General features: G+C 33.5%; 3 protein-coding genes and 1 non-coding gene across 5 annotated transcripts; 2 read left to right on the plus strand and 2 right to left on the minus strand.

Annotated features, from left to right (window-relative positions):
- The first annotated feature begins 71 nt into the window (after window positions 1–71).
- Window positions 72–1,957, plus strand: LOC114188535. Its single transcript, XM_028077108.1, has 2 exons — window positions 72–99; window positions 958–1,957. The coding sequence occupies exons 1-2, from the start codon at window positions 72–74 to the stop codon at window positions 1,662–1,664; spliced, it is 735 nt and encodes a 244-aa protein (XP_027932909.1). The 3' UTR covers window positions 1,665–1,957.
- Window positions 1,958–3,199: 1,242 nt separating this feature from the next.
- Window positions 3,200–3,272, minus strand: TRNAE-CUC. The gene has a single exon. It is a non-coding gene; the product is annotated as a tRNA-Glu (tRNA).
- Window positions 3,273–4,420: 1,148 nt separating this feature from the next.
- LOC114188087 (auxin response factor 8-like) lies at window positions 4,421–11,289 on the minus strand. The gene is made up of 15 exons (XM_028076606.1): window positions 11,093–11,289; window positions 10,651–10,991; window positions 10,318–10,430; window positions 10,074–10,172; window positions 9,916–9,972; window positions 9,670–9,825; window positions 9,509–9,593; window positions 8,633–8,723; window positions 8,375–8,539; window positions 8,168–8,290; window positions 7,622–7,697; window positions 6,730–6,877; window positions 5,349–6,355; window positions 5,074–5,264; window positions 4,421–4,967 (listed from the first exon to the last, which is right to left on the minus strand). The coding sequence occupies exons 2-15, from the start codon at window positions 10,691–10,693 to the stop codon at window positions 4,790–4,792; spliced, it is 2,532 nt and encodes an 843-aa protein (XP_027932407.1). The 5' UTR covers window positions 10,694–10,991; window positions 11,093–11,289; the 3' UTR covers window positions 4,421–4,789.
- Window positions 11,290–11,615: 326 nt separating this feature from the next.
- LOC114187580 (psbQ-like protein 3, chloroplastic) lies at window positions 11,616–13,382 on the plus strand. 2 transcript variants are annotated; one of them, XM_028075858.1, is made up of 3 exons: window positions 11,616–11,745; window positions 12,030–12,509; window positions 13,045–13,382. In XM_028075858.1, exons 2-3 carry the CDS (start codon window positions 12,048–12,050, stop codon window positions 13,138–13,140), a joined length of 558 nt encoding a protein of 185 aa, XP_027931659.1. In that variant the 5' UTR covers window positions 11,616–11,745; window positions 12,030–12,047; the 3' UTR covers window positions 13,141–13,382. The 2 variants fall into 2 exon arrangements, with proteins under 2 accessions (XP_027931659.1, XP_027931660.1); XM_028075859.1 differs by having other exon boundaries at window positions 11,632–11,740.
- Window positions 13,383–16,578: the final 3,196 nt, after the last annotated feature.

Here is a 16,578-nt window from a genome sequence, read left to right on the forward strand (position 1 = left end):
TAACTGACTTAATTAACCATGATATTAGGAATACATTGAGCTTCTAAATTTGGTGTTTAGTTGAAGATACGATGATCAAGCTATTCAAAATATCTCATTGTACGATACCAAGCATTAAGATAAATGCATTGAAATTTACACATGGTTGTGGGTCTTGTAATGTTGAAGTGTCTACCACTTTATCATGAAAAATCTTATAAAACACTAACCCACTTCATTCATATATATATATATATATATATATATATATATATATATATATATATATATATATATATATATATATATATATATATATATATATATATATATATATATATATTTGTCTCTCTATCTTTCTCCTAATTTATATTATTTATTCTTTTTCAACATCTATTTCTCAATTTAACATTAAATCTAACATTTTTATCTTTATTCACTATATATTTCCTTGTTTTTATCAATTTTTAATTCTTTACTCTCTATCAACACATCAAATCGCGTAGATTAAGTACCATTAGTTTGTCATTGGAATCTACTATTTTTTTTTTTCTTCTTCTTCTTGTCCAACACCCAAAATATCTTCCATTTTTTTCGTCCAAATTCATGAATTTTTTTCCCAATTGTCCACCGTTTTCCTCTTCTTTTTATCCTCACTCCAAACAAACAGCCATGAAAATCTTCATAATCTTTTCTCTTACTTCTTCCAATCTTTTATAAATATTTAATTTTTAAAATAATTAATCTTAATTATTTAAATTTCAAGGAACAAATGGTAATAATAATAAAAAATATAAATTACTTTGAGAACAGGTAATTTATCCTCGTATATATTTACAAAAAATGCTTAATATTATTGAATAAGTTAACTATATTTCTATTTTTTACGAGTTGGTCAATTAAATTTTATTAAAATTGAAAAGAATCAAAGCATTTTTTTTTATTTCAAAAAGGGTAAATTAATGTGTAATTAATTAGTATTTGACTTGTTATTGGAACCTACACCATTAGGAAACTCACACCATTCCACCTTCGTCCTTCGTTTTTCGATTATTTCTTATCTTTTCCCATTCCTCAATTCTTTCTTCTCCGTCACACCAATATCTCTTCCCATTTTCTCTTCCAATTTCAAATTTTCGTCCCTCATGGCCCGTGTCGCGATCGCCGTCGTTTTCGTTGCCGCCGTCATCCTCACCCTCTCCGCCACCTCCGTGACGGCGCGTCCTTGCAGGACCTTCATAATCTCCTCCTACTCCTTCCGCAACCCTAACTCCAACACCTTCGCCACCATCACCGAGATCCGATCCTTCACCCCTGTCTTCATCACCGACAAACCTTCTTCCTACGACGTTTTCTTCCCCCACGCGCTCCCACAGCAGGAGCGCGTCAACCCACGCGCCCCTCTAGGGTTTGCCTCCGCCTACGACTTCTCCTCCCTCCGCGACCGCACCAAGGACATCCTCAGCGTTGCCCTCGCGCTCCTCTTCGGTGTAGGCTGCGGAGCCCTCACCGCCGCTACCATGTACCTCGTCTGGTCTGTTTTTCCCATGCGCCACCACGCTGCGGCCTACGACGACTTCTCCTCAGATGAAGAGATCGAGAGCCCCAAAAAGTTAGGATACGTCAAGATTCCGGCCCCGGAGACCGTTGCCGCCGCTCCAACCCCTGCCAAAGGCTCAGTATAAAAACCCCGAATGTCGAGATTGGGGATATCTCTTGGTAACCGTGTGGTTGATGTTGGTTGTTAATAATTATAGGTGAATTGAACAGAGAAAGTGTCGAATGGTGCGAACTTTGGCCATGTATTTGTGTCTGCTTCTTCTATGTTACATGTTTACTTTTGAATTTGGTGTATTTGCGTTATTTTATTTCTAACTGGCGAACCGTGGTGTTTATGGCGTTAATCATTGCCTTGGATATGGAACTAGTCGTCATATATAGTAGTATTTATGTATTTACTCACGGGTTTTATTTGGAAGCGTTGCTTTTCATCATTATCTTTTATGCAGGTTCTGCTGATTTGTGATTACTGATCTCAATTTTGGGTGTCTCTGGGTGGATGTTTGCATAATTCACTCATGGCCAGCTTTTCTATAATTGATTATGAATGAAAATGGTTCTTTTTGTGATTGGTTTTGTCGTGAAATCTGGGGAAAGGGGTTAAAATCTGAGTTTAATGTGCTATGGTATAACATTGTTGAGTTAGTGTGTTTTAGAATGACTCAACGCGCTCTAATGGTGTTTCAATGTGATTTTGGATGACTAAGCGAGAATAGTGTTACTTGTCTGAGGGAAAGGGTTTAATTCTGTGTAGAGGTTTTGATCTGATCTGGTATAATATTTTTGAGTTAAAAGGGTGCATTGGTTACTGTTCTCAATTGGGTTGTTCTTGTTTTCCTCCGTGAGCTTCTTCTGCATCATTTTGCATCCATGAAATGATCTGTGATTTTGTATTTCTGTAATAGTATTGTTGAAATCATGGAGTTTGTAAATTCTAATGTATTTTGTGAGTGTTGGATCTTGTTAGTGCTAAACTAATTGAATTTTCTGAATCAATTGACTCGGAGAATTTGCTCATTGGGGGCTTAAGTTAATATTTCGTTCTGTCAACATAGTGGAAGTATTTGGGCCCAGTCAGATTACAATTTGATAATGATTACTAAGAAGGAATTGAGAATAATTGTGGCAGTATTTTTGCCTTGCATGTATCCAGTTTTGCTTAATAGTTTGTGTCAATATCAGCATTTTGAGAATAATGCAAGCAATATTGTTTTTAGTTTTGTAAAGAGGAAAACTGCAGCCTTGTGTAATGTTATTGTTACTCTGTCCTTTCCAACAAATAGAAAACCAGTGAAATATTGGGTTTGTAAGGTGTGTGTGTGTGTTTGTAATATATGGATTTCTGCCAGACTTGGAATTAAAGTGGTAAAGCGGAAAGAGGAAAAGAAATGAAAAGATAGGAGTACTAGAGTGAAAAGTAAAGTTATTTGGATTATACTAAACTGAGTAAAACTAACTTTTTTAATAAAAGAGTGAAAGATATCCGTAATTGATTGAGTGATTCATAAATTATTATGCTGCTTATGTAGTTATTGTCGAATATATGTGTTTTACTTTTTCTATCTTGAGTGGAAATGTAGTGTCTCTCTTTGGTTTTAAGTATTTCTGAGCCTTTGAGCCGAAGCAAACCACGATCTTTTGATTAAAAAGTAAAATAAACTTCCGTTGCCGGGACTTGAACCCGGGTCTCTCGGGTGAGAGCCGAGTATCCTGACCAACTAGACTACAACGGAACCCTTGAAATCAAAAGATTCTGATATTATTTTTTCTGGGTTTTAATTTCTATTCCATTTTTTCTTTCTTCTCATCAAATCAATACTTGTATTTTTATTCATTTTAAGTCATCTATTAACGGATGAAGGAAATAAAATTCATGTCACTTACTCTTCAAAATGGTAAACAAATTATTATAAATTAAAACTATTTGTTTTTCTTAAAGTGAAATAGTAATATTATATTGTTATTTCAATTTTAATGATTCTTATGAATTAAATTTTTCTCAACAGAAAGGTGATAAATTAATACAAACCATGATTTAGTCTTATAATAAAGAAAAAGTAAAGGGGTAAGTTGCATAACTTTCTAAGGTTTTGTTAAATTATTTTTTATTTAAAATTTTACAGTAACATTTGTAAGAAGCTAATTGATATGTTTAAGGGTAAAAGTGATTTAAAAGAGATGAAATATAAAAATTTTATTATTTCAATAGCTTATAAATAAAAACAAAATTAACTATTTAAACTTAATTTCATTTAAATTACTTCTGCTTTTAAACACATTAACTGGGTCTTTACAACACTAATAATCACTTATAAGATGTTGTTAAGCTATTTCATATTTTTCCATATTTACAATAGTAACTTTCTTTACAAGGATTCCCATTGCAATATTTTTCCATACATTTAAGGTTAACGAAAAATAAAAGAAAAAAAGAAATTAGTTTGATATTTTAAAGTAATTAATGGAGAGATAAGTATGAAGATTAAAAAAAAAAGTTTTCTTGAATTGCAGAACTTAAAAAATGTTCATAATTTACTCTTGCATTCACCTGTTTCCTCTTTAACATTACTGTTTTGTTTAATTTCCTGTTAACAACTTCCTATCAGTCATCATAAGCACTAACTTTCGCACAAAAACTTTAGTACCCAGAAATTGCGATCGGCCATAATCCAAACCCGAATACAGAAAAACATTTAGTTTTTACATTTTATCACAAATCCATCGATAAAATATAGCCAGTAAGTATTGCGTAGAGAGTAACTATTTAGAAAAAAAAGATTAAAAGGTTCAAATATTTGTAAGAAACTAAACCCTGCAAAAACATTATGTTGCAACAACATAGTAACATTTCAGAGACATCTCAATGGTACAAGGTAGGTGATGATTTTGACGACAACATAGTAAAATACTACTCATACAAATGCCATTGTAGAATACAGAGACAGTTCAAGCATAAACAGCTTTCTCTAGTTTCCTATCTAGAGTACATTAGTTCATGCAAAAGTTTAATCAAATATTATGCTAAAATAGCAGCAACACTAACTCTAGCTTGCAGTGCCCCATGTTCAAATTGGCACACAAGCATGTCCTAAGTTTTTTCATCATAAATATATATATTTTCTTCAATGCTGATAGAAACAATAAAAGGTGGTGAAATGGGGGAACTGATCCTACACAAGAACCAAAGCAATAAACATGCACAGAAATTCTCTAGACCATGGAGCCTAGAGGAATACATGTTTCAATTATCTCAGTATTCAAGTGAGCCAATTGATGGTGGTCCAGAAACAATGTCCTGAGACTCAGCACCAGTGCCATTGAGCCTCTGTCCTGAACCTAGAGCAAGGGATTCCACTGCTTGTTCCCCCATTTTCTGAATGTCTTCAGGTGAAAGTATTTTGATATACCAAACATTATTCACGAATGATCTGCAAGATGTAAAACACAGACCATTGAAGAAATAAGGGATGAAACATTTCAATCACAATGCTAGCTCATTGAGTAAAAAGTAGAACAATTGAATCTGGTACTTACTCCCACGGATCGTCGCCAAGGAGAAGAACATCGTTCTCCCTGTCGACGAACACAAGCTGCCAGCCTGATCTAGGAGGGTCTTCCAACTTTCCCTCAATTCCAAACATCTGAGCCAATTCCTCACGCAGTTCATGATAGCTGCTGAACCGGGATATGTCAAGTGAGCGCCCAACTGACCCTGATTTGTATACCTGTTGAATAATAAAATTAAACAACTTTGTTTTAGTATAAGAAAATCATACTTGAAAAGGCCAAAGGGTACTTGAAATTCATACCTTCACAAAGGTTTGAGTTTGGTTTTGTGGGTCAACATGCCCTGCACTTTGCAACAACTCTGACGAATCTTGCATGCAACCAAATAGAGAACCCTGGAAACCAGACTCCCCTAGTGGCATTGTTGATGAATTAGTATCCGCAGATGAGGTGCTGTAACCAGGGACTGTGGTGGGAAGAAGAAGGCCAGATGAATCGATATTGACACCAAATACAGTTGAATTTTGGGCATCTGAGTTAAGATGTGGTAGCACCATTGCAGAATCTTTTCCAGAATATTGTGTCTGCGACACAGTGCTTCCATAAGCATTGACCTGCACAGGTGCATACTTTTGAGTCCATTGCTGTTGAGGTAACTGTTCACTCAGCAAGGAAGGACCACTCCTTGATAAATTCAAGAGATTTCCACTTCCTTCAGGACAAAGTGAACTAAGCATGTTTTGTCCGGGGGAAACAGAAGCAGGGAACTTCATGCTCGGATCCAAGAAATCTGGTTTAGAATACGACGGTGAAGGAACGCCGGAGTGTTGTCTCTGATGGAGCTGATCACTTGGAATCAAGAGCGATTCTTGATAAGAATGCTGCTGCTGTTGTGCTTGGACTTCTTGATTGTTGTGTGGCTTCTGAAGTAGGTGCTGAGAGAGGTTTTCTGTCAGTACATGGGCTTGTTGTGGCTGCAGCATGTTAGAAGACACAGATTGTTGAACTGATTGCTGCGGCTGAAGTTGCAAAGGAGAATTGCTGTTTCCTGATTGCTGAAGATAGTGGAAAGGCTGTTGAAAATTCATCATTTGTTGCTTCATGAGATATCCACTACCTAGATTCTGCAACCCAGCAGCCAACATGGCTTGGTACTGTTGATTCTGATCACTTCCTAGTAAAGTGGGATCCATTCTCTGCTGCATCCAGGGCAACATACCAGCTCCTTGAAAATTTAGCGAATTGAGACCTTGTTCAACAGGTCCACCCCTCAGCCACATCAGTCCATTACTTGCTTCATCTCTACCATCTGTAACAAGATTTAGTAAAGAAAGGACACAAAAAGTAGATGCTCAAAACAACCGTGTCATTTGCTAGGTAAGATAAGGGATGAATGAGACCACAACACCATATTTACGTTACTAGGAATAATTTCATTTTTTTGTAAAATTTGAGATTTTCTAGTTACATAATGTCTAACGCCAATCCATGCCCCATCAAAGTCCAAAAAAAGGATTTTTTTCACTGTTTTGGGAGGATACTTATTCATGAATCTTGTCATCCCTCCTTTTGGCGATAAAATCTCCTTTCATTAAAAAAACAAGTCGTATCTCACTAACAATCTAGTGGGTAGTAGTTAGAACAAAATCTTAAAAAAATAAAGCATTGAGAGAATAAAAATACCATGCAGAGATGAGGAGCCAGGATGCCATGGACGTTTCAGTCTAAGGGGAAATAATGATGGATACATAGGGAATGTTGTCAATGGCTCAATTTCCCACAGAGACACTCGTGGTTGTCTCTCCCCAGCTGTTGATTCATCCCAACCAACCTAGCACAGCAGAACAAAGATCAAGCAACAGCAATTATTTTAAAACATCTAATGAAATCAAGTACTGATACTTTTAAAATGCTATTGCCATAGACTGATCTTTCGTACAATCACAAATCACCATTTATGCATAACATTCCCTTATTTATGTAGAAGTAGTAGTAGTAGTAGTAGTAGTAATAAAAGGAATCAGAGCAAAAACACATGATAAGAGAAAATGAGAAATAGACTAGATTTGAGTCTATAGTTCCCTTCCCTGTGATCAAGCAAGACAATACTACAATGGCTTTTCAAAAACAAATTAAGTTGTTCATAGCTTTCAACTGACCCCTTTCTTAATTGAACATTCATTTGTTAAAGTCATACAGAAGCCTATGATTGATAGTATACTTCTTTTTTCTTTCATTTAATGGGGGATACAGTAGGAGGAACCACACAGATATTAAATTCAATATTCAAAACTTCATAAGCTCTGATTCAACGAAGGGTTATTTGAGGTGATAGATGAAGGGAAACTAATGCTGCAAAAACGATGGAGGCGGTATTACATAAAACTTATGGTTTGATAAGAATAAAATATCAAGTTATATTATATGAAACAGGGTTAGATATTATAATTAAATCTGGTCAGATATCTAAAATGACTGCATCCTTATGCAATGTATTTATCAAAGGAGTATAATTGTGAATCAGTAATTATTGCTAAATAGTCTTTTGACTAGAGAGCTACGTTTTCTTCCTTACCTTGACAGAGCGCCAATGAGAATTCGGCCACCGAACAGAATCCAAATCACTTATGCCAGTTATTGTACCCATGTACCTTAAAAAACAAAGATGACACATTGATAAGTAAATGAAGCAAATGTATACCATAGCATTACCAGAGGATAATATTTTTCCACTGGTCTCCACTGTCTTCAAATTAAACCCCAGGATTTTGGATTATCATTTCTTCAGATTGCAGCTGCTAAAGTTTTATCTCTCACATTCTAAGTAAGGGCTAGCCAACTATGCAGTAGACCTATATGATATTGCTCACCATATCATTTCCTACACAGCTTTTATAACTTGTATCCATCCATCATATACATGCAACATATCAACCTCATTATAGGCAAAGGCAAGCTTTACTATTTTCATTTATTTAAAAGGCAAAGATTCTGTATCATAAGTATGTCTATCTCTGAAAATACAACTAACTAGTCTAAGAGTCACAAGAAATGTCTCTAGATTTTCAACAGCAAAAATACTATGGTTGTTTAAAGAAAAATAGAAACTACTAATATGTACCTGCGGACACTTGATTCTTCAGTCTCGAATAGCATCCTGAAACGCATACCAACAGAAATACGTGTATGGTACACAGCTTTGATATATTTTGAAAGTGGTATGACGAACTCAGATGGACTAGCCCTGCCAATGATGTAACTATTAAAAAACCATTATAATTACTTGAGAAAGAATTTCATGAGTATAAACTTAAACAACATTCGGAACCTCGGATTATAAAACACGGTAAAACAGCTATTGGTCGCTGCAGCATGGGCAGCAGCGGCAAGAAGTCCAATGTGCATGCTGTCACTGGATAGAACCGATGATGGCATTACAGTTTGTGGTCTATTGGCACGTCGTATTCCCAAAAGAAGCTGATTCTTCTCATTCCTAAATGTAAAAATACATAGGAAAAGAAAAAAAAAGAATCAATGTCCAGTTTTATAGGGGGCAACAAAATATCGCTTAAAGAGGTTAAAGTACCATATGAAAAGCACAGAATCTCCAGCCACGAGTCTCTTGGCACTAACAAATATACTCCAGCCTGTAGTAAGGAGGTGCCGTTTCGGCTGTCCTGCAATAATATGAATGCAACATATTGTAAGCTTGTGATCATGTGTAAGTAGTAAATTTAATAATGACACTAGTTCGCATCTCCAATTTTAACAACAAAGTTTAATGCTACTGTTAAAGTAGAATGCTTAACTCAAACCAAAAAGTAGACAGGCAAATTCATGAAAAAAATAAATCAAGGAAATGAAAAAATGAATCGTTTGAACGAAAATGATCATTACATTTACTGGCCTATTTTTCTCTTGCATGGAACAACTAGCAATTACTAAAATACTAAGTAGAGGATTGAGATATGGTCATAAAGTTGTGTTGATACAGTTGATGGTTTGCATGCACATCAGTTAAATTTGTGAAATATACAGAAGAAACAAATCTAGCAAGTAGTAAGCAAAACATATCTAACACGAGTACACACAGTTGGCTTCCCATCTCTTATGCCATTATGATAGGCTACATTAATCTTTAGTACTTCCCTGTACTCTTACAATGTTTTGAATAGGTCCCCCTTATAGTTCTATAATTATAAAGGAGTCATTGTAATTTCAAACACTTCTAATTAAGTGCTTGTAGGGACCTGACAAAATCAAGATCAGGGACCACATTACAGTTTACAACATACAAGAACTTATTTAAAATACACTGAAAAAGAGTATAAGGACTTTTCAGATTAAAAATCATTAAGATCTTCAAGAGAGTGCTGACTACTAAAGTGCCTTGCCCCAAAGTCTAATGAGAGAGTCCCTAACTAGATCATACACTTGAATCAATAAAGAACTAGAATCCTACCTCGAAAAATATGCCGAAATTTCCATTCAACATCATGCAGATCCTTGGCAATCAGTTCCTGTGCTGGTGGCTGCTGTGAGAAATCCTGTATGGTGCACATATATGAGATAAATGCATCAATACCGAACCAGAGCCAAACACATGTAAAATATGAACCTTACCAGTGGAGGGAAAACTTTCTCAGCAGCACGGCGAGGAACAGAGAATCCTCCATGTGTACTGGTATCACTGGCTGTTAATGTCTTGCAAAAATAATTTGATGGCTGCTTACTGGGAATTCCCAATTCCATAGGAAGAAATGTATCTTTCTGCTCTTGCTACATCCAAAGTTAAAAAAGAAAGCTCAGTTGCAGAATCATAGAGGTTCATAACTCATACACTGAACTCATCAAAGAACAACAGGATACCGGAGTCAAAGGCTGCAATGTCATTTGAGCATACACTTCATCCGTTTCAACATCTGCCTGAAAATTAACACATGTGCACTTCACTGAGTTTACTCTTAACAGTAGGCAGCCATAGCTCAATCACATACATAACTAAAAGGAAAACATAGTATACCCACATGCATTGTAACATTGTGCAGTTGACAAATTAACTGGGGTGGCAAGCTAGGGTAATTGGGAATGTGTCCATCAATTTCTCTGTTAGTTGTGGCAGCAACCTGGAATCAACATTTGACATATCCATCTCAATTTCTATTTATAGAATCATTAGAATTGGTTTCGATTCAAGTTTACATGAAACACTATATTTCTTCTTTATTATGCAAATTGACGCAATCTAGAGTCAAAAAAAGAAACAAAAACCTGCTCACTATGACCCTGAGGGAAGTAAACCACACGAGTCCCTGCAGTTGGTAGGGACACCAGGGGCCCCGCGCATGCATGCCATAGCTCAGAATTCAGACACTTCTTCTCCCCTACAAACCATCATTACTCACACATCAATCAAATTATCAAAAAGGGAAAAGGAAAACAAAAAACTCACAAGCATGTTCAAGCAACACAAAAGGGGTATGAAAGGGACACCTTACATTTATATACAAGTATGACAAGAAGCCACACTAAGAGCACAGAATGTTAGCTCAATTTAACAAATAATAAAAAGGTAAAAAGAGAGAATTGGAATAGAATGGATACCTTCAAGTCCCTGCTGCCCCAAACCTGATGTTGAAAGCTTCATATCATCAAGCTTTACCTTCTTTTATTTTTCTCTTTTACACAAAGACACTAGTATACCAATCACACATGAAACCCTAGCTCAAAGTCACTACCCTCAATTTGCTTCAAGCCATTGCATAAGCAAGCATTCCCCAACAACACCCTCCTCCTCCACCATGATGCCAATGCACTCACTACTCCATAGGGTGCGCACATAAAACCCAACAATCTTAAAACAATCAAACAAAGCCCAAATCCAAAGACCACAACATCCCAACAAATTCACAACCACTCTAGAACTCCAGAACGCAAAACCAGCCCTGCAGACTCCAACAACAACAAAGTTTCCTTTCTTAAAAATTTTATTTTGCTCCTTTTTTAGGAAATTTCAAAGCAGAAAGCAAACCCAATTGGAGTGAACCTGCAGCAACGGTGGCACGTTCCCCGAGATCGCCATGAAAGCTGAGAATGAAGTGTGATGTTGAAACTAAAGGCTCTCTTTTGTGGCCTATCACTTTCGATGGAGACCCAAGTCAGGATTTTTTGGCTTTGAACCAATGCAGAGATAGAGAGAGTGTGATGAGAGAGGAGAGAGAAAGTGACAGAGAGAGAAAAATAAAAGAAGAGTCTTTGCCATATATAAGGGGGTCCCGACCAAGCTGGACATGCTGCAGTAGAGAGAGAAAGCGTAGGAGAGAGAAAATCCATGTTAGAGTGTTATGGGCGGATGAAACCATCTCAGCCGTTGGATCCTCCGTACGTGAAAAATCTGAACCATTGTTTGGAGTGATGTGACAGCAGGCATGTGCCACCATCCTTCACCGGTCACTGTCAGAAGTACGGAGTATATAGAGAAAAATATTAGTACCATAAAATAATTGTTATTTTTTACTATTTATTAAATATTGGTTTTTTATTTTTAAAATATCTGTGCAAGCGCGTGCTCCGCAAATGGATGTGAAGGGTAATAAGTAGAAGAAAAAGTTAAAAGCAAAGAGATTATCATCACCCAAAGCAAAAGCAAATTGGTCGTCCATACAAATTTCGCTTCATCTTTCATCTAGATAAGGTAAGGTAAGGCTCTTTACCTGCTTCTACTTTCTACTATTTCATCACTTCCATTTTTGTTTTCTCCCATTTTCTGTTCATCATTCCAAACTTCCTTCATGAAATCAACAAACTTTGCATTCAATTTGTTATGGGTCAATTTTATTTCTTCATTCAACCCTACTTCGTTACATGTTGTTTTCATCATTAAAAAGACATGGTACTAAATCATACAACGTTGCCTTTCTGAAGATAAATTAGGAAGGAACAAAACAATTCATGTGAAGTAATAAATACTTGGATGTTTTCAGGAGGTAGTTCCCTTTCCAATGGAGTTAAGATCATTGATTTTGCAACCAAACTTGTCGCACTTGTTTCCAACATTCACATGCTATGTCAAACTCAAACACTCTTTCCGGCATTTACAGCAGAAGGAATTATCATTGAAATTCAGTAGAAGAAGGGTGGGATTTTTGGCAATCATAACTCCCTTGATTTTGGGTGGAGAAGACATTTTTAGGACACAAGATGCAAATGCATTTGATATTAGATTTGTGGCCCCTGACATGACAGCTGAAGAGGCACTGCTTGGTGTGAGAAATCATGCACAAGATTTGTTACAAGTTAAAGAATTGTTAGAGTCAGAATCATGGACAGAAGCACAAAGGTATCTGAGACAGTGCTCAGCAGTTTTGAAGAAAGACATATATATCATAATCCAGAGCAAGCCTGGAATTGAGAGGCCAGAACTAAGGAAGCTTTATTTCACTCTCTTCAACAATGTAACTAGAGTAAGTGTTACAACATGCCCCTCTTCAGGTGCATTTTCAATTTCATAACCATAAATGATTCAGAAATATGTGTTCATTGTCTAGTTTCTCTTTTTTTCTTGAATCATAGCTTGTAGAGTACTTTGATTTGACTCCATTCAACACTCATATATGGTTAAGATTAGAACAAATTATTATGCTATTAAAAGGAAGTATAAAGTATTGACAAATTACAGGAAAAAGGGAAGATGAAGGCAAGAGAAGTGAAGTTCTTCATTTTGCAGATTAGTCAAAAATTCAATAACTTTTACTTAAATATTGAGTGATGATTTATCATCAATTTCTTTTTGCTCATTAATCAGGGAAAGTAGTGTGCATTGTACTATACAACCAGCATAATAGCTTATATCTGGTAAATTGAAACTTGATATTCAAGTTTACTTTCTGATTTTGAGTTGAAACTCTGTCAGATAGCTTCTTTACTAAATTTATTGTTCTTTTTTTGTGTGTAAATGTGATCAATTGACAACATTCATGTATGGTGAAAACATTGCAGTTAGATTATGCAGCAAGGGGTAGAGATGGACCACAAGTGTGGCAGTGTTATGAGAACATTGTTGTGGCTGTCAATGACATTATATCCAGATTATAGTGTTCCCAAACCTTTTCAAAATGGAAGATTGAATTGCTCTTGATAAGTTTTTGCCAACAGTTGCCAACATTGCTTGCTGCAAGAAGTGGAGTAATGAAGAAGAATATGCTCAAAGGACCCTGTTATATACAATTATAGATCATGAGTTTGATCATGAAGAGTAATTGTTGAATGTTTGATTATATTTGACACTAAAATGTTCAATTTTGATACAGAACAATCTATAAGATAGATTTTTTAAATGTTGAAGTTCCAACCATGATAAGGTTAAATTATTTTTGTATAAACTCTTGATTAAAATGGGTTCTGTTTACTAAATGTCTATATTGGTTGACTTCTCGTGAATTTGAGCTAAAACTTTGCATTTTCTATTAAACTTTATCTAGATAAAAAAGACTATTTGAAAAATTGTTAAGCCTAAAAAATCTGAGATGCTCAAATAAATATAAACAAATATTTTTTATTACAAATTTATTATGTATTAAATTGTTTATTTATCTTTTGTTAATATTGAACTTCTTTTATCTCAAGGGTTAATTTTTTGAGCTTTGTCTTTTTTAAATAGGTTATTAGTGTTGTGAATAAATGTTCATATAATGTAAATAAGTCAAACACAATTATCATAAAATAAATCTGTTAATAGCAGTTATGTTATATCGTATATTTTTACGGAGTTCACACCAAACTACTTTTGCATCGGAGAAGGCATATTCTAGAAATAATAAAAAAACATGACTTCGGACATACAATATGATTCTTTCTTATTTTGGCAATAAACCTTGTTCAGTTTCCAAGTTTTATGAATATAAAATATTAAATTTACCTCATTAAAATAATATAATAAGAAAATATAATTAACATGTTTCAAAAAGATATATACTAAAATATGTAGATCTTTTTTAATACATAGTAATTTTAATTTTAATGTAATAATTAATGTACAATGTTAGAAATTTAAGTATAAATTGAAAGTATCTATTATATTAAAAAAAATTGGCAAATAATAATAGATATATGAATAAAAAATTAGAACTCTATTTAAAATTTGAATAAATATAATATTTTTGATTTTTTTTAAAGTTCATTGATGTTAAATCTTCTTCTTATAATGCTCTTTCTTCATTTACTAATAAAGGCATGACAAGTTATATATTCCATTCCATGCACATGTAAACATATTTGAATATTGACTAAAAAAAAATTTCAATACAATATGGAACTATATGAATAATGTATTAATTTGATTTTCAACTGACTTATTTTGATAAGTATTATTTTTTATTTTTAAGAAAAATATAATCATTCCTAAAAATAGATTGTATGGCCAAATATGTACTAAATCATTCCACATAAAAAACTAAAGATTATAAATGATGAATATATAGTGTGAAGAGAATAAAAATATACTATATTTGTATTATTTTGTCTTGCAAGCCTTAAAATATCAACTAACTTGAATTTGGACAAAGTCAATGACAATAATGGTATTAAGAGTTTAACATTAATAATAGTTACACCATGAATTCCACCATTTACAAAATATAGTTCTATAAGATTATAAGATTTTATGGTGGGTAGAACATTAGTGATTGCAAAGTCTTAAACTACTATTGGAAAAATAGTTGAACATTATTACACTATCTTATAATGTAAACACCACAAGTCCACCATTATGACAAAATGTTAATAAAAACTTTTAAAGAAAAAGTTGTTGACATAGTGTGAGATATCCAACAAAAGTAAGTGGATATTTTTTATTTTTAGCATGAGTATATTATTATTATTTAACTTTTTCTTTGGCATGGTTAATGAATGATGTGCACATATTGTAAAGTGTGATTTTTTAGCTCTAATTTAATCATGTACCTTACTTAAAAGTAAATTAACTTACTTAATAATTTAAAATAGAAAAGCAACATTTTTTAATTTTAACATATACCAGTTCAGATACTTCAAATAATATACATTTCTTTATTAAATATATTATATTTATATATAAGTAAAGATAACTTTATTTTATAGATTGGTCGTGTACAATTAATGATCTTAAGATTCACTTTTAAAAAAAAAAAACTATTTTTTCTAAATTTAATAGTATTTTTCATCTCAATTTTTGTCAGAATTATTTAACTTAATCACTCATTTTCTTTTATTTTAATGTAGTTTTATTGTTACTGATAAAAATTAATGTGGTTTCTTTTTTTTTATTGATGTTAACATATTTCGAACAAGGATAATGTAATAATTTAATAATTTAAATGACACATGATATTCACATTGTAGTGTAAATAATACATGACAATTACCTTAAATATTTATAACATCATGTATCATTAATAATTATATTATTAAGGTTTGAATAGTGTTATCATCAATTTATAACATAAACTTAAAAACTATTTGAGATTCATTGAATATTTAAAAAAAAAAAAACTAGCACAAAACAACTAACCTTTCATTTAAATAAGAATTGAAATAAACAAACCTATAAAAGAAACATTAGATTATTTTGTAGTAGTGTAATTTTTGATTTCTCACCTAAGAAAACAAAGAGGGAGAGTGTGGTGAAAAGAAGTCAAATGTAGGATCTTTGTCTTGTTTGTGGGTCACTCAAACCAAACCCTTCCAACTGTCATTTTTAAGCATATATATAATAGTACAATGTTTATGAGAATTTTTTAATAAAAAGAATATAAAAGCATTAAAGTTGTTGAAAATCCCTTCCAAGTGTGCACTGAAACAGTGAACTTTGAGAATCCTTTGAAGTGTGAAAATTGTAAGACCAAGCATGGCGGGGAAGAAAGTTGTCGTGACTGTGTGAGACATGAATACGCTGATTTTGTTGGCTTAGAAATTAGTGTGATCTTTGCATTCTAACTATTTGGTTTTATGTTGTTTGTGTGACATTAACATGAATAATTGAGTTTTGTACTTTTCTAATCTTTTCACTCTGATAAAGGTTTCGTCGATAGGAGACAAACACTACTAGGTTTTTTTTTTTCTCACTAACAAGGAAACATCCAACTTAATTCACATCTTCTAAATTATTGGTGATGTTTGTGTTGTGGGGTTTTCAGTTAATCATAGTTAATAAGAGTTAAAGGCATGTTTAATGAATCTTCTATTATACTTTTTTATATTTTAAGGACAAAAAGGAAATGAAAAAGGAAAGGCACTAATTGCGTAACGTCATGGAAAGGAAAAAAGAAATTATAATGAAATTAAACTATGATTAGTGATGGGGAAGATTGTAGAAAGTTTCAAACTATGATTAGTAATTTTCTTGATTGTTTCATTCATCTTCAACACGCATAAAAAGAAAAAAAAAATTGTACTGAACTTATAACCAAACCCAATTGAAAATTCTTGAATCAGATTAGGCCAGTTTTTAACTATTTTCTTTTCATTAGATCAAAATCACTAATAATTGATTTAAAT

The sequence above is a fragment of the Vigna unguiculata genome, chromosome 6 (assembly GCF_004118075.2).
Source record: "Vigna unguiculata cultivar IT97K-499-35 chromosome 6, ASM411807v1, whole genome shotgun sequence".
NCBI classification, from domain to species: domain Eukaryota; kingdom Viridiplantae; phylum Streptophyta; class Magnoliopsida; order Fabales; family Fabaceae; genus Vigna; species Vigna unguiculata.